Source organism: Dama dama, chromosome 11, assembly GCF_033118175.1.
Source record: "Dama dama isolate Ldn47 chromosome 11, ASM3311817v1, whole genome shotgun sequence".
NCBI lineage: Eukaryota > Metazoa > Chordata > Mammalia > Artiodactyla > Cervidae > Dama > Dama dama.
In genome coordinates, this window is record NC_083691.1 from 89,999,931 (window position 1) to 90,017,832 (window position 17,902).

Below are 17,902 nucleotides of genomic sequence, written 5' to 3' on the forward strand. Positions count from 1 at the left end.
GCCACATTGGAAAACACAGGAAAAGGTACAGGGGACAGAATGAAATGGAAATAAATAATTATAAAAGGATGAAGAGAAAATGACAAGTATTAGTAGTCAGGGAAATATTAGTAGTCATTTGCATAATTGGAGTCTCTGAGGAGGACAACCAAAACAGTGAAATTAAGCAAATAGTTAATAGTTTAATAAAACTTCACCAGAACTGAAAGAATACTTGAATATGCACATTAGAAGTTCTGCTATGTCAGAAAGTCAGAAAAGATTGACCCAGATCGGTCAACTCTGGGACATATCCCAGTGTAGTTACTGAACTTTAGAGATAGAGAAAAAAAAAATCCTTTGAATAGTCATATCTTCTCCCTTCACAAAAATTTAAATAATTAAAAAAAGGAAATAAGTCAAAGTGGCTTCACTTTCTCTATGACATTTAATACTCAACGACAACAAAGCACCATGTGTAAGATCATCAGGAAAAGAAAAGGTGACCCAAAAGTTTGACATTCAGCCAAGCTGCCCTTCATGCATAGCTGCTACAGACACAGAGGTATGCATATTGAGGAGCCAGGTAGTATAGCTCCCAGGAGCCTGTTTCGAGGGACTCCTACGGAATGAATTGGAGTAAAGGATGAAAGAGGATGGGATAGAGAGTGAGGACACTGATAGTCATATTATAGATGTAAGGAGAATTGACAGATGTTATTTAAAACTGGCAGATCGCAAAATGTGGGAACAACCTAAATGTCCATTGACTGATGAATGGATAAACACAATATGGTAAACACACAATGGAATATTAGTCAGCCTTAAAAAGGAAGGAAATTCTGACACATGCTACAACACAGGTGACTTTCTAAGACATTGTGTTAAGTGAAATAAGCTAGTTGCAAAAGGACAAGCATTGTATAATTCCACTCTAGAATGCTAGAGTAATTATTTTTAAGAGTATTATTAGCCTTATTGAACCCGGTGGCTTGAAAATAGAGACACCCCTACGGCACATTTACAAAATTGACATATATACACTACTATGTATAAAATAGATGCCTAATGAGAGCCTACTGTCTAGCACAGGGAACTCCTTATTCTGTGGTGGCCTAGATGGAAGGGAGATCTAAAAAAGAGGGGATGTATGTATGACTTCACTTTGCTGCACAACAGAAATGAACACAATATTGTAAAGCAGTTATACTCCAATAAAAATGAATAAAAGCAACAAAAATTGACCATGTAATAAGCCATAAGGAAAATCTTAACAAAGTTAAAAGATGGAAGTACCACTGACAATGTTTTCTGATTATAAGGCCCTAAAATTAGAAATTAATAACAAGCTCAAAAGTCATAAAAACTTCTATCTGAAAAATTAAAAAGAAAGCAACTCTCTTTTAACAATTTTTGGTGAAAGAGAATATATATAAAAAAATTGTGGAATATCTGGGAAGCAATGATAAAACACTATATGTTACACCTTAGTGGTTACAGTTAAAGCAGTATTCAGAGGAAGCTTATAGCCTTGAAAACGTATGTTAATTAAAACAAAAGGATGAAAACTAACTACACATCTAACTCTTAGATCAAAAAAGTAAAAATGAGACTATTATTATGGAATGCCAAGAAAAGGAAAATGAAAACATTATACATCAAAGTAAACAGGGCAATGCTAAGGCAGTAGAAAGCAGAGGCAGTTTTAAGTGTTTTCCTTATTAGGAAAGAGGGATCAAAGTAATTAAAATTTCAACTGAAGAAATTAGAAGGAAAAAAAATGCTTAAAACAGTATGAAGAAGAAAATAATAAAACTAGAAGCAGAAAATAAGAAACTGGGTGTAGAATCTGCAGATATGGAGGGCCGACTATCCTGCTGGTCAGTTTCAGATATACAACTAATCTTGCATATTAAGTGGGTTAAAATCACTATTAATTAGGTACATTTAATCATCTATATTAGAAAACCACTGCTTCATTTAAATCTAAGCACTACTCTAACAAGTAAAAATCATTGGCTGTTGAGAGGAGAGAAATTTGATCCACTGCCATTTGGACATCCTGGGTAGTCAGCATTTTGCTGACTTGTGAATTTTCTAGAGTTCTGTCTTTGATGTTCAAATAAAAAGTCAGTTAACTTTTCATTTATGTGTTTGACTGTGATCTTATTCTCAAGAAATGCACCACTCATGTGCATGATGACTCTTGGGTATTTAGAATATTGGATTAATCAGAAAACCCTGGTTTTCAATGGCGCTGAACAAATGTCTTCCCCTTTTATTTCCTTCTCCTGTTTTTTCCCCGCTTTCTCTTGCTCATCTCATCTCCATGACTTGCATCTTTTTCCTCTCCTTCTCTGCCTCTCTTCCTGGTCTCGTCTCTTACCTCCACCCACCCCCCTCCAACCTGCCCTCCTCTTGGCTTTCTTCTCTAATCTGCTTCTGGTCCCCCCCACCCCCCATTTGTCTTTCTGTCCTTTCTGTTACTTGAACTCTATCATGTTTCCTTTTTCCTTGCTGTCCCTCTTCTCTCTTTCCCTTGTCGCCCTCTCTCGTCCCCACGTGTGGCAGGTCTATGACACACCCCTGGAGAATGTGAAGGCCTTTGAGGGCCTGTCTGACTTTTGTAATACATTCAAGCTCTACCGGGGCAAGACTCAGGAGGAGACTGAAGACCCATCAGTCATTGGGGAGTTTAAGGTAAGGCCTTGAGGACATGTCTCTAGCCCAGGGGTCCCAACTATGGTGTAGCAGCAATGAGTGAAGGAGGGGCAGAAGTACTGTAGTCATATCAGTAATGAATCCAGTGCTGAGATTGGTGGCTATGTAGGTGATGGAGATGGTGGGGGTGACGGTGATGCTGCCGATGCAGAATCTGATGGGGGTGGTGGGATTGCCTTGGGCTTCATAATCACAGTGGTGATGACTCTGACAGACTTGAGAGTGATGGACATAGTGGTGAGTGTCTTGGTGACAATGATGATGAAAGTGAAAGCTGACGCCTCCTTCTTTTCAGGGACTCTTCAAAATTTATCCTCTCCCAGAAGATCCAGCCATCCCCTTGCCCCCGAGGCAGTTCCACCAGCTGGCTTCCCAGGGGCCCCAGGAATGCCTGGTCCGTGTCTACATTATCCGAGCGTTTGGCCTGCAGCCCAAGGATCCCAATGGGAAGGTAACATCCCTGGAGCGCTCACCTCCCCTAGAGTAAATGGCAGGCTGGGGTATTAAGAGGCTGCAGAATTTGGATATAATCTTTGCCCCAGGGAGTTCACAGTAAGTGGGAGGCCAGACAAACATGTAGAAAATTGAGATGTTACGGTGTTGGAGTTCTTTCAAGGCCAAGTGCTCCAGGAGGTCAGACAAGGCCAGAGGTAGCACACAACTTTGGGATAATGAGGAAGACTTCCTAGAAGGAATAGAGTTCTTAAGGACTGATGAAGTTTTAATAGGCTAGGAGGGAGAAGAAAACCATATTTTAGGAGTTAAAAACATTGGGAAAGGTTTGGGAGCAAACTGCTTGCATAGGTTTAGCACAAGGATAAGGCATAAGGACAAGGGACATTGACGGTATTGTGGGAATTTCAAGGGTGGGGTGGGAAGGCAAGAAGGAGGGACGGAACACGATGGGCAACTCTACTGGCCTGGCTATGGTGGAGCTTGGGGTAGAAGGAAAAATAAATAATCTTGGTCCTGTCTTTATATAAAATCTTGATGTTTTGTTCATCATGGACTGTGGGTATTGATTTTAATTTTTAAAATATCACATTAAAATGTTTATCTTGATTACTAAACTTTTTTGTCCTTCCCTTAAATTTTATGCCTGAGTCGTCCTGACTCACTCTAATCCTGACTGTTGAATAAAAGAGTGGGACTGAGGGAGATCCAGAGTCTGGAGCTGCAGGGAAGTGGGGACAGGGGCTGCGTGTGGCTGGGAAGAGAGAGAAAGAGGAAGAGGTGAGGCAGAGTGAGGGGCGGTGGGGCTCAGAGGGGCGAGCTAGGGTCTTCCCTCGTACCCTAGGACAGCTGCAGGCCTAGCCTGTGTCCCAGGTTGTGGGAGGGCCCTCGTGCCCCATCCCTGCAGCCCTGCTCTTCAAGGTGAGAGAAGCTCCATTGCTCTGCTGGGAGATCACAGGGCGGGATGGAGCGGTCCCAGTCCAGACACCATCCACAGCCTCCGAGATGTGGTTGTGGTCGAGTTCCTACGTGCCTAGATTGACCTGAGCACTCTGGCCCTGGCTGCTTCTGAGGCTAGTTGAGGGAATGCTGCTGCTTGTAGGAGGCTGGGTTGGGCTGAAAACATCTGGCCCTTTCTCTCCCTTTTTATCGGCTGAAGCAGAGGTCACAGATAGGACCCCAGCCTGGCCCAGTCACACATGTCACACAAACTGGTGTGTTTCTGGGGGTATGAGCCTGGCCCCCACCCACCCTTTCCTAAGGGGGCAGTGGACTGGGAGTGTGGAGGACTTGGGCACCCCATTTCCACTGCTGGAGCAGAGGCTCGAAGCACGTGTTGGGGTGGTGTGCCTGATGGGGCTGCTGGCCTGGCAAGTGGCAGCTGCTTCTTGTTTTTTGCAGGTATATTATTTTATTTATGTGATGTTAATGAACCTTTAGTCTATAGTAATAGAAATTAGTTACAAACTGGAATCAAGATAGATGGGAAAAACATTAACAACCTCAGATATGCAGATGATACCATTCTAATCACAGAAAGTGAACAGGAATTAAAGAACCTCTTGATGAGGGTGAAAGAGGAGAGTGAAAGAGCTGCCTTAAGACTAAATATTAAAAAAATGAAGACTGTGGCATCTGGCCCCAATACTGTAGAAAAGGTGGAAGTAGTGACAGATTTCCTTTTCTTGAGCTCCAAAATCACTGCGGACAGTGACTGCAGCCGTGAAATCAGAAGACAGTTGCTTCTTGGCAGGAAAGCAACGACAAACCCAGACAGTGTGTTGAAAAGCAGATGTTACTCTGCTGACAATGGTCTATATGGTCACAGCTATGGTTTTCTCAGTGGTCACATATGGATTGTGAGAGCTGGACAGTAAAGAAGGCAGGATGCCAAAGAATTGATGCCTTTGAACTGTGTGGTGCTGGAGAAGACTCTTGAGAGTCGCTTGGACAGCAAGGAGGTCCAACCAGTCAATCTTAAGGGAGATAAACCCTGAATATTCAATGGAAGGACTGATGCTGAAGCTGAAGCTTCAGTATTTTGGTCATCTGATACAGACGACTCATTGGAAAAGTCCCTGGTGCTGGGAAAGACTGAGGACAGAAGCAGAGAGGGCATCAGAGGATGAGATGGCTGGATGGCGTCTCTGATGCAGTGAACATGAACTTGGGCAAACTCTGGGAGGCGGTGAGGGACAGGGAGGCCTGGCGTGCTGCAGTCTATGGGGTCACAAGGAGTTGGAAACGACTGGGTGACTGAACAGCAGCAACAACAAGAGAAACTAGAATGGTGGTTGCTTATGGGGTAAAAGGTGGTGGGTAAGGAATGAGGAAACTTTCTGGGGTGACTGAAATGTTCTGTGTTTTGAATCATGTGTTGGTTTGTTGGTTACACAGATACATGCACACACACATATATATGCTCTAAATATACCATATGTATATCAACTATGAAATATTATTTCACTAATGCATGTGTATGTATACTATGCATATACATAATATATATGTATATGTTACAATGTATATGTATATATACTAATGTGTATATAATATGAATATATATACTACATATGGGCTTCCCGGGTGGCTCAGATGTTAAAGAGTACTATATATACATTAGTTAAAACTCTTCTAACTATATGTTAAGATTGACACGTTATTGATATAACTATTACTGTAATTTAAAAAACGAGGGGACAATGCTTAGGGTAAAGGCATGGACTTCGTTTCACTCTCTGGGGCTGGATGTGGTTGGCAGCTCACCGACTGGAGCGTGGAGGCTGGGCAGAGAACGAGAAGGTGAATGAGAGCGCAGCAGAGCTGGGAGTGAGGGAGGGATTTCATAGCTATCCCGAGTGTGAACCTTGAGGGACAGGCAAAGCTGTTTAGGGAATTCTCTCTGTTGGAAGTAGCGAGAAGACTCTGGTCACCCCTTCATGAAAACCTAAAGAGCTCTGTTATTCTTCTTGGCTTTCAGAGTAGAGTGGCGTTCTTTTGAAAGTGTCACCATACTGAGCCTAGGCGTCAGAGGACTCAGATTCCTAAGGGTTTCAGGGGATTCCAACTCTCTTGTTTAACCCCCAGATGTGGTGGGTCCCCTGACCCCTTTGAGAGCAGAGCAGTGAAGGAGCCTCAGAGACGTGTTGGGAAGGTGATTTCTCTGAAGCGTCTCCTTCTCTTCCTGCAGTGTGATCCTTACATCAAGATCTCCATAGGGAAGAAGTCAGTGAGTGACCAGGACAACTACATCCCCTGTACTCTGGAGCCTGTATTTGGAAAGTAAGTTGGAGTGGCTTGGGGCTTGGGGTGGAGGTGCCAGTCTGGAATAACCCACAGCCCAGTGGGAGAGATGTGGCTGCCGCTGGGAAGTCCCTGTCTCCTGGAGCAAAGCTTTGTTCCCTAAATCTTGCATGTTTGTGGGGGTGTAACCTCAGCTAGCTCTTCCTTAAATCCTTGCAGAAGCTCCTAGTTAAACAGTTACCTCAAAGATCAGAAATCTAAATGGAAAGCCAGAGCATGCATTTGCTCCTTATTCTCTTTTTCTTAGATCAACTTTTACTTTGGAATAATTTTAGATTTACAGGAAAATTGCAAAGATAGTACAGCTTTTGTATACCCATCACTCAATTTCCCTCACCATTAACATCTTACCTAACATGTATCAAAATTAAGAAATTGACATTACTGTATTACTATTAACTAACGGATTTTGCCAATTTCCCCATGAATGTCCTTTTACTGTTTTAGGATCTAGATCAGGATTCTTATTGCATTTAGTAATTATTTTCTTTTATTGTTCCTTGTTCGTTTGTGGGAGATGGTAGAAGGACGTGAACTCAAGGGAGTGAAATACTTCCTAAAGTCTCAGAACGAGGAAGGGAGAAGCAGTGCTCATTGCAGGGACTAGCTGCCACGCATCCTGACCTGCTTGCTGTTTGGATGTGAGCTTATTTAAGTCAAGGGGCTTCCCGGGTGGCTCAGCAGTAAAGAACCCACCTGCCAATGCAGGAGATGGGTTTGATCCCTGGGTCGGGAAGATCCCCTGGAGAAGGAAATGGCAACCTACTCCCAGGATTCTTGCCTGGGAAGTCCTGGGTATAGAAGAGAGAATCTTGAGAGAGGTTGGCAGCTATTTCTCTAGCACCTGTTGGAGAAGGCGTGGACTGATATTGTCAAGCAGCACACTGAATTCATGAACCAGTGTCATGCCTTTTTTGGAGGGGAAACAGCCCTGGCCAATGATGAGTCACCGCCTAGCTGGAACTGGAGGGAAGGGTTGCGGGGAGGATGGCAGGTGTGAGAGAGGAACCCTGTTTGGTGTGTGTGGCTGGCATGGGGCCCCCGGCTGAGGGGACCACACCAGGCCCAGGGCAAGGCGGGAACGTGAGTGTAGAACATGCCTCTCCCTCGCTGTTTGCCATCTGCCCCAGATCATGATCACCTGCTCTGTCTGTGGTTCAAGCCTCCCCAAGTCCACAGCAGAAGCTCTGTGTTTCTATCACCCACGTGTTGACCAGCCCTAGGCATGGGACATCATCAAAGACAACTCTAATTTTGTCTACCAGTTTCCCATAAACATCTGTTCTGTGGGGTGATCTTCCTCACTCCCTGAGTAGAAACCATGGCAGACAGGCCACTTTCCTGCTCGGGTTCAGACAATCCACTTTGCTGGAAACCCACAGTCTCAAGTTGGTAACCAAAACGCACATTCGTGTGTTGTCAGAAGGGCATGAGATGGCCGGAGGGTCCACCCTGGGCAGGGGTGTGCAGAGGGGAGAAGGGGCTTTGTCCAGTTGCCTCCCCCTCTAGCTGCCCCCGCCATTCTTGCAGGGCCAGGACTGGGGAGCATGTGGGAGAGGAGGGGCCCATCTCAAGTGCAAACTTTGCTCATCTGATGCCCTTTGGGTGGCGGATGTTTGCCTTCCTGTGGGTGCTTTCCAGAGCCCTCCTGCCCCCACCAGGTCCTCCTAACACAGCTCCTGGGATGTGGCAGGCGCTGTGTCCCTTTAGCTGGCATCTCCCTCTCGTCCACCCACCCATTCTCAGATGCATCGCCCCACAGCCGCTCACTGTTAGAGCCCCACGTCCCATGGGGCGGGCTTCAGGGAGCCCCCTACCCCACTGCTCTGTGCCCAGCCAGGACAGGCACACAGCTCCTCCCAAACATACTGCACCTCCTCTCTGCCACTCGCTGCTTGCTCTTCGTCAAGCACAACTTGGGTGCCAGCCTGTGTCTCCCTCCTGAAGGGAACTCATTTCAGAGGAGAAGGGACAGCACTTCCATGCTTGACCTCTGTGGGAGGTGGGTCTCTGAGAGCACAACAGGGGCTCTCTCCAAAGAAACCTCTGCACAAGTCCTCTTTCCATCCCACTCTAGAAGTGGTGGAGAAACCCCAGGAGTCCTGAAAGTGGATCCCGGGCCACGCCCTTGGTAAATTCCAGAGCTCTGGCACCTCGCTCTGGAGTTTCACATCGTGTCTCTAGGTGTCCTGGTGGAAACTTCATTAAAATTTTATTTATTTATGTGGCTGCATCATGATCTTCCTTGCATCATGCAGGATCTTTCCTTGAGGCATGCGTACTCTCTAGTTATGGTGTGTGGGCTTTAGGAGTTGGAGCACACGGGCTTAGTTGCTCCACCACATGTGGGATCTTAGTTCCCTAACCGGGGATGGAAGTCGAGTCCTCTGAATTTCAAGGTGGATTCTTAACCACTGAACACCAGTTAAGTCCCTGGAAACTTCATTTTTAACCTTGTGAATGAACCCAGTTCATTCGTCCATTCTGTGATCCATCAGGCAGGCATCTGCTGATTATTTGGGAAAACCACACACACACACACACACACACACACACACACACACTCTTTGAGACAAGCCCCGCATTGGGAGTGCTGTGGGTGGTGTGCTCTAAGAGTGGTGGACGGTCTGAGGAGGATGGACTGTAGGCCAGTCCTGCAAGAGGAGGAAGCCAAGGATGGCTTTCCAGCTTGTGCTCCAGCCTGGCCACTCCCTTGAGGTCCCGCTGTGTTCGATAACCTCTGGGAGCTGGTGTTGTCATGACGACCCCCCTCCTTCCTCGCAGGATGTTCGAGCTGACCTGCACTCTGCCTCTGGAGAAGGACCTGAAGGTCACCCTCTATGACTATGACCTCCTCTCCAAGGATGAAAAGATTGGGGAGACAGTCATTGACCTGGAGAACAGGCTGCTGTCCAAGTTTGGGGCCCGCTGTGGACTCCCTCAGACCTACTGCATGTAAGTACACAGTGCTGGCTGCTTCTCTGACTGTGGGCCGAGCACTGACTGTGTGCCAGCCTGATGCTAGCCTGGCACAGACACTTTCTCAGTCAGTCAGCCTGGTCTCATCCCCACTCCATAGATATGGACACTGAGGCCCAGGTTTGTAAGTGGTGGGGTTAGGATTTGAAGCTGCTTATCTGACTCTAAGAACCCAACTCTTCATCATGTCATTACAATTCTCCTGGAGGCACTGTTGAGGGCCTGGAGAGGGGGCAGAGAAGGGAGGCAAACTGTGGGATGGGTCACAAAGCCTGGCTGGGCCCAACAGTCCTCACTCACTTCCTGCCAACTTGGGTCTTGTCTGAGTCTGATTCTCTAAACCTGGAAATTGGAAACCTTTCAGTTCCAATCCCATGCATGTGTAAAGGAGTCCTTTTGTCTCTGGGCCTCAGTCTCTCTGTGTGTGAAATGGGCTCCCCAGTCATGATGAACAATCAATTGACCTTGACGGTGCCCATGGTCAAAGAGAAGGGCGGTTGATGCCATGTTTGTGGGCACATAGGCCACTGCATGCCCCTCTGCCCCGTCAGTGTCCTGGAGCGTCTCATCTCTGTATTTTGCTTGGGCCTCAGCTCTGGACCCAACCAGTGGAGGGATCAGCTCCGCCCCTCCCAGCTCCTCCACCTGTTCTGCCAGCAACGCCGAGTCAAGGCCCCGGTGTACCGGACAGACCGCGTGGTGTTTCAGGATAAAGAATACACCATCGAAGAAATAGGTGAGCTCTCCTTCCAATGCCCTCTCTCTTATAGGTCCTCTCCTGTCATAAAGGGGCTTGGACATAACCACCGCACAAGACCCACACCCGCCCAGTGTGGTCTGGGGGTCTCTCCAGGGCAGCACAGATGGAGTAAACTTGCCCTTGGTGTTCCTGGGACCAGTACGTACCTGGAACACCATTGTGAAGATTAGAGGTCAAAGTTGGGGCCAGGGTTGGGGGGGGTTCATAAGAGTTCAGCCTATGGCCAGGTTGGGGCCTGTCTGAGGGGAAGATGAGGGGGGAGTCTGAAGCCAGGGTCAGGGTCATGGTTGGGATTGGGCTGCTTCTGGCTTTGGGTGGTCAGACTGGTCAGAGATTGGGTACAGCCCACCACTGAGAAGGTTTTCTGTTTGAATCATGCTAGCATGCCGATTTGACCTTGACGGTACCTTCCAAGCCCCTAGTCACAGCTCTTGCGCCTGATATATCCAAAGGGTGGCAGGAAGCCCTGTAGCCCTCGTCTTGCCTGATGCTTTGGGTCTGTCTAATGCTCATGCCTAGGGTGCCGCCTTGTGCTTCCTGCATGTCTGAGATGCTCACAGGCCTGCAAGGCCCACCCGGAGCAGCTCAGACTCCCCAGAGGTGTTTACAGGCCCAGCTGGCCCCTCGCCTCCTGCTGCTTTCGGCGATGTTTGATGTCAGAGCTGGTGCTGAGGTTGTAAAAGGGGAATGAGGCTTTGGCTCCCCCATCCCTAACCCACCCCTCTTCTGTTTCTCTGGTTCTCCGAGGTCATGGCTGAGTCAGGCTCCTTTCCATTAGGCCCTAACCCCACCCCCGTTCTCTTTTCCTGTAGAACTCGCATCTGTTTTAGGGGTGGTCTCATTTCCTTCTGCTAGTCTGTGAGCAGCTTAAGCACAGGGACCAGGGCTCATGGTCGTAAATTCATAGGAAAAGAAAGCCAGAACGCCAGAGTTCTGCCTGTTTTTGCAGATGAGGCTGTTCAGACCGAGTGGTTAACAACCTGCCCAAAGTCACCCAGCCCTTTAGAGGCGGAACCAGGTTCCTGGCTCAGTGCTCCTCCTGCAATGCTCTGCTGCTTCCTTAGTGGCACCTATTAAAGTGGGTAGGGCAGGTTTGATGGATGAACGTGTGTATGTGTGTGTACGGTGTTAGAATCTGTGCTGGTGAACATGGGCACACCTGAGTGCACATACCTGTGTGTGTACATGTGTATAGACACATGTGGACCCTCCTACTCCCAGTCAGGTCTCTGTCATGGGAGCTCCAAGTTCATGTTGCTGGCTGATCAGCCAGACTTCTCAGGGTTAGAAATACCTCATCCCCAGTACCAGTGCGTGACCCACCCCCTGACAGGAAGAGCTACACCTGGAAGCATGCCGGGGAGGGGGAGTATTCATATCCAGTTATGCACCTTTCCTAATGAGGGTGTGATCTCAGCCACCCCGCTGGCCAGTTGTGTGACTGCCTGGTGCTTCATATCTGTCACCTGTGAAATGCGACTGATAATAGCACTTACCTGTTAGGGTTACTTGAGGATCAAACCTTTAATATCTATGAAGAGCAGTGCCTGGCTCTTGATTTAAATGTGTTCTCTGTTATTGCTATTATTTTAGCTACTGCTACTAATCAAAGAGATTGCCTGAACCAGAGAATAGTACGGAGAGCACTTAGATGCTTTATCTGGCAGAAGAGCTTGTAGAGCCTCAGAGCTGAGAGCAGTCTGGAAGGGGCTTCCTGGAAGTGGTGGGCTTTGGAGGGTGGGGAGAATTTATAAGAGCTTATGGAAGATGCTTGGAAGAGGTGATGGCAATGGGGAATCTGGATTTTAAGCCCAGAGCCTATGGACAGTGAGATTCCTGCTACAGAGAGTGAGACGTGAGGGCCAGAAGAAGTGTATCTGGGCTCGGGGTGAGGCTGTGGGGTTAGTGGCTTCCCAAGGCCCCTAGGCACCCCTGCCATCTCCTGCTCACTCAGTCCTGGTGGTGTTTTTCATCTTTTCCCTGGGGTAGAGGCTGGCAGGGTCCCGAACCCACACCTGGGCCCGGTGGAGGAGCGTCTGGCCTTGCACGTCCTCCAGCAGCAGGGCCTGATCCCTGAGCACGTGGAGTCCCGGCCTCTCTACAGCCCCCTGCAGCCGGACATCGAGCAGGTAGGACCTCCACCCTCAGCCCCAGAGCCCCTGACCCTCAGCTACCCTGCCCCAAGGACAGCATGGATACCCCAGAAGCACCAGTGGAGACCTCAGGATCTGGCTAACCCCTCCTTGCCATGTGTTTCTGATCTGAGTAATTACCGCTGACCACTGTTGGCTTATGAGAGAGCCTCCTTGAACCTGGCCTTCCCAGGCTACCTGCAAGCCTTGGGGCCTGGGCAATGAGCTGCCTCCTCCACCCCCATGTAGGCTGAACCTCTGACTGTCCATGAGTCATTCTGAAGCCTTAGTGTTTCAGCCTGGCCTCAGGGTGTCCTACCCTACCATCAATCAGCAACACCCCAGAAGGCCAGCCCTGTGCTGGGCTTGTAGGGAGTTCAGACAGGTCGACCCTATGGCAGAGAGGCAGAGCAGCCATCAGGAAGGTCAGGGGAGTCCTCTCAGGCAGGGGGAGGGTGAGCAGAGGGACAGCAGACCTGGGCTGACACAGGAAGGCTTCCTGGAGGGAGTGAGCTCAAGGCTGGGGTTTGGAGGAAGAAGAGGAGGGAAGGGGTTACAGGCAGAGATGGGGTGATGCAGCCACGAAGGTGCCTTTGTGCAGAGCAGAGAACATCCTCCCTGCTCTTTGGAGCTGAGTGGTCCTTCCCTTGGTGGCGTGGCTACCAGCTCCCCAGAGTGGCACTGCAGGTATTGAAACGTCAGCTCTTTCGTGCTCACGTGAACAGAAGTTAGGTTAGTCCCTTCTCCTCCTCCTGTAAGATGGGGCCAGAGGTAACAGCTGCTCGCAAAGAGGGCACGAGCTGAAGGGTGGCAGGTAGAATGGTTTCCTGTCTGGAAACCCTCTGAGCCCCTATGACCAACCCACACTCTCTGACCCTCTACAACCGTGTCTACCATCCCAAGGCTGGAGTGCCCCCTACTCTTTCCCGCCTGGCAGAGTGAGATCCAGCAAATATCACCATCCCTGGGGAGCTGCCCTGACCCTGACCCCTGACCCCCAGGCACTCCCCAAATCCCTGGCCAGTGAGGTGGTGGGCTCAACCCTGCTGGATGCTGAGCCTCACCATGCACGCCTGAGTCTCCTCTATCCGGTGCTCCAAGTATCCAGTGTAGAGCAGGCGGTTGGGAGATGTTGGTTGAGTGAAAAGGGTGGCAAGAGACCAGGGTCGTGTCTCCTCTCCCAGGGGAAGCTGCAGATGTGGGTCGACCTGTTTCCAAAGGCACTGGGGCGGCCGGGACCTCCCTTCAACATCACCCCACGGAGAGCCAGAAGGTGACTGATGCGGCCTGGGCTCAGGGCTGAGCAGGGTTGGGGGTGGTTGCTGTGGATGGGACCAGGAGGTGGTTCTTGGGCCGGGCTTTTTGCCATTCTTGTGTGAGCCTGGCCAAGTGTCCAACCAGGCAAGCAGCAGTCTTGGATGAGCAGACTTCTTGGCTTCTTGGTCAAGATCGCCCACCCTTCGTGGGAATCGTGTGGATTTGAGTCATTTTCTCTGCAGGTTTTTCCTGCGTTGTATTATCTGGAACACCAAGGATGTGATCCTGGATGACCTCAGCATCACCGGGGAGAAGATGAGTGACATTTACGTGAAAGGGTAGGAGGTCACCCTTCTTTCTACCCATCCCAGCTCCAGGGTGTCGCCTCTGCTCCCACAAGGGTGGTGATCAGTCGGGATCAGTGATCATCAGTCGGTGATCAGTCGGCGCTCTGATGTGGGGATGGGGGAGAACAAGAAAGCAAGGACGGTCTTATGGGAGTCGTCTCTGCCTCTGGGGAGTTGACCTCCACCAGATGTCTTCTTCCATGCGAATATTTGGGATGAACTTATAAGGTTTGAGGATGCTGCCCAAGAGAGAAATTAGAATATTGTGAAATTTATGGCACATTTGGTATACTGTGGAAATTTCTCAGGGTTTATTTTTTCTCTCTCATTTACCAAGTTCAATGACCTTCTTAATTCCTTGAGTTGAGGATATCATATTGTGGTAGAAACCTTAATTAGCTATGTTCTCTCAAATGTGTATTTCTAGTTGGATGGTTGGCTTTGAAGAACACAAGCAAAAGACAGATGTACATTATCGGTCCCTGGGAGGGGAAGGCAACTTTAACTGGAGGTTCGTTTTCCCTTTTGACTACCTTCCGGCTGAGCAAGTCTGCACCGTCTCCAAGAAGGTGAGTGCCATCCCTGCCCCAGCGGCGCTGGTCCCAGGGCTGCCAGCTGTCAGCCTGATCACACCACCCATTACAGCTGTGTCACTGTGGCGTTCTCAGCCGGTCCCACTGTTGCTGGAACCACATCTGCCGTCACGGCCTGACAACCACCGCTGTCCCATCACGGCCACCACCGTGTCCTCCATGCCCACTCCTCCTTCCTCTTCTGCCACCACTGCCATCGTTAGCATCGCTGCCACCCCACCTCCACCCCACCCTGCAAGGCCCCCACTGTTATACGTAGTTACGTTCAAATCCTAACCATTCAAGTAGGGAAGGCCTTGGTGTCAGAGTCGGGAGGGCATTGTAGGGAAACTCAGCAAGGTTATCAGAGGGCGTGGTGGGGGTTACCCCCTAGGGAGGCTGGCCCCAGAGGGCTGGGCTGGCCTGAGGTCAGCTTGTTAGCCAAGTTTCCACGGCTTCCTCCTTTCTCCCATTTCCATGCCTGGGGCCTGGGCTGCCGTCCAGGCTGGTCTCTCTCAGGCCTGGGGAGGTCCGCCCGGCGCATCAGCTGGGGTCAAGGGGCTGCTCCGGAGCTCTCAGCTCTTTGTAGGTCCGCATCTCCTAGTTTAGGCCTCATCTGGGCCATTAACTCTTTCCTCCTGAGGCAGGCGGTTCCTATGCAGGTGGTAGCCCTGAGCCAGCCCTGAGGAAGCAGCCCCCAGAGCATAGTGAGGAGGAAGCCACGGGCAGTGGCTACCCGGAGGTGGTGGGCATCTCCGCTGGAGCCTCTAGCCATGCCTCCCACCTAGCATCTGTTTCGCCTGGAGGTGCTCGCCTGCTTGATTGACCGGGTGAATGCCCATCTGGGCTTGAGATTCTGAGGGTCCCACTTCCTTCCTGAGGTGGTGCATGGCTTCTTCTTATCAGAGGCAAACTTCTGTGACTCCTCTTTCTGTCCTGAGCAGCTGTGTGGCTTCAGGAAGGGAAATATGTAGTGTACCTCGGCTGCCGTGACCCCTTCCCAACCCAACACACAGCGCTGCACTTCAGACAAACCCAAATGTTCTGGTGAACATTCTGAAACCATCAAGCAAAAGTAATAAGGGCTCACTAAGGCTAAAGGAATTCTTTCACCCGGGGATTGCTGCCTGGTGCCTACTGGAAAGCAGACAGTGGTAAGCCCTGGATGCTGTACGGTCAAGGAGAGCCTAGCCTGTTTGTAGGTCTCATCTTGTTTGCCTGTGCTCAGCGTATTTGTCTATCGAAAGACGTTTTCCTAACGCAGCAAATGCTGCGTCTGCCGGGGTCGAGCTCCAAGTCACACAAACAGCGCCTGCCCTTGCTGTGGACAGAGAGGATGGGGAATGGGGGCCTCCGGCGGGCCACTGCCCATGCTCACCAAGCCCTCTACGGGGCAAGCTGTGGCTGGGGAACCGAGGCTGCGGGATGCTGATCGGCCTGCTCACATGGGAGGCCAGACCACCTCTCGGTTGTGACAGGTGGGGATGGGGGCAAGGAGTTGCAGGAAGCAGAGGCTTCTGCTTTTTCCGCAAAGTAGGAAAAGAGAGAATCTCCTGGTGTTGTGGCGGGTGACTGAGATGAATGAAAGAGGCTGGAAGCGGCTATTACACTGAGCGAGGGAGAGAAAGGGAAGAGAGAGACCTACTAGATGGTACCCAGCAGTTCTGAGAGCCAGTGGGGGTTGCTAATAAAGAGTTTGAGGTGGCTCCGAACCGGCAACAATGGGCTTTCATTTCTGCCCTTTAGTCACGAGCAGGGAAGGAGGGAGTCTGAGTCACGGTGGAGCGCCAGAGGAAGAGAGGGGCTGAGGGAAGGGACCGGTTGGCCCTATGCCCTTCAGGCCGGGTTGGTCTTGAGAGAATGAGAAGGCCAAGAGGGATGCTAAGTGGGGAGGAGGAAGGGTGGTCTGGGGAGGCCCACGGCGGGTGGGGAAGGCTGAGGGACTCCCACCTGTCTGGTGCCAGGCTCTGGAGAGGGCAGCTGGAGTGAGGGGTGGCAGAGGTCAGAAGAGGAGATTGGAAACAGTCAAGGGGTTCTGCAGTCAACCAGGAGAGGGAGGGAGGAACTGGTTTGACCCGAGAGGGCCAGCGGGTCCCTCTGGGAGAAAAAACCCTGGGAGGCAGGGGGAGACATGCCCGCAGTGGGGCCCCAATTAGCTGGTCTGGGCTAGGGGACTGAGTCTGCTGGGGGGTTAGTGCAGGGGCATCGCACAGCCTCTGGGTGTCCTGGTCCTGCCGCAGAGCCAGCCCTCTGCTGAGGGGTTCAGGGCCTCTGGCAGGCAGGCCCTCCAGGGACCCCATTAACCAGACGAGACTGTCATAAAGTACAAGGTCTCCTTTCATCCGGCGGCTTTGAACCACCGCTGGTTGCCCCGGCCGGCTCCCCACCTGGAGCCCAGCACACCCACCGGGGCCTGCCTGTGCGTCAGGCACCCACCCTGCAAATAAACAGCTAGTAAAAGGGCCCAGACTGGGAGCATAATGAGTGCCTGGGACCTGGGGGGCCATTCCCCAGGCTGGAGCCCCAGCCCAGCTGCTCCCACCAGGGGCCGTTTGAACCTCTGGCTCATTACTGAGCCCATAAACCGGGCCGGCCAGAGGCATGGGGGAGGCTGGCGGCCTGTGCAGGCGGGCCTGTGGAGCTGGCCATAAAAGCCCCGCCAGAGGAGGGAGGCACCTGCAGGAGGGCTGGGGCCCAGAGCGGGGGAGGCACCAGATGGGGGCCGGGGGCGAGGGGCCAGGTGGGGACCTGAGCCCCTTCCCCAACCCGCCAGCAGTCCAGGCTGCAACCGGCTGCTTCGCAAGGTGATGGTTCCTCTGGGGGCGCTGGGGCGGGAGCTCTGTGGGGTCCGTGTGATCTGGAGTGGCCACCAAGGCTAGGTATAGGGCACGCAGGCCCAGACAAACCCTGGGTGGTCAGCAGTGCTCCCCAACTCCTGTGGAGTCTGTGCCCCTGAGACTGGCTCCCGACCCCTGCTGTGACCTGGCACCCACCATCAGCAGGATGTGGTCAGAATGATTCCTCTCCTTGCTACCCACTCGGGTAAAGCTACAGAGGACAGAGAACAGGTGTGAGCAGGAAGGCCCCAGGGACAGTCCTTTGGGTTGAGTGTAACTGGCCCAGAGATGGATCCAGGCCTCAGCGAGCCCAGGGCCCACGCTCAGCTGCTTCCCGAGGCCTCCATGGAGAGAAAGCCCAGACGATGCTAGGCCAGGCTGATTGGTCTGAGGGAGGGGGAGGCGGGGGAGCAATGGGCTGGTGACCTTCCTAGCACTGAGGGCTTTTGATCTGCCCTGGGGTAAGCTCTTGGAGATGAAGGTGGGCTCCTCAGTGCCAGTTCCTTGCAACAGTGTGTTGAGGGGAGCCCTCCATGTTCCCAGCCAGCCCACCCTGTTCCTA

The 17,902-nt window shown here is 51.0% G+C and overlaps 1 protein-coding gene across 23 annotated transcripts in view; it reads left to right on the plus strand.

Moving 5' to 3' along the window:
- Nucleotides 1-17,902, plus strand: part of DYSF (dysferlin) — a 220,204-nt gene that overhangs the window by 189,213 nt on the left and 13,089 nt on the right. For all 23 annotated transcript variants that reach the window (XM_061155676.1, XM_061155683.1, XM_061155688.1 and 20 more), the window contains 9 exons: nt 2,551-2,679; nt 2,996-3,151; nt 6,344-6,435; nt 9,241-9,411; nt 10,029-10,171; nt 12,185-12,324; nt 13,512-13,600; nt 13,827-13,922; nt 14,359-14,500. In XM_061155676.1, the coding sequence (XP_061011659.1) occupies nt 2,551-2,679; nt 2,996-3,151; nt 6,344-6,435; nt 9,241-9,411; nt 10,029-10,171; nt 12,185-12,324; nt 13,512-13,600; nt 13,827-13,922; nt 14,359-14,500 (1,158 nt within the window). The remainder of the gene's footprint in view (nt 1-2,550; nt 2,680-2,995; nt 3,152-6,343; nt 6,436-9,240; nt 9,412-10,028; nt 10,172-12,184; nt 12,325-13,511; nt 13,601-13,826; nt 13,923-14,358; nt 14,501-17,902) is intronic.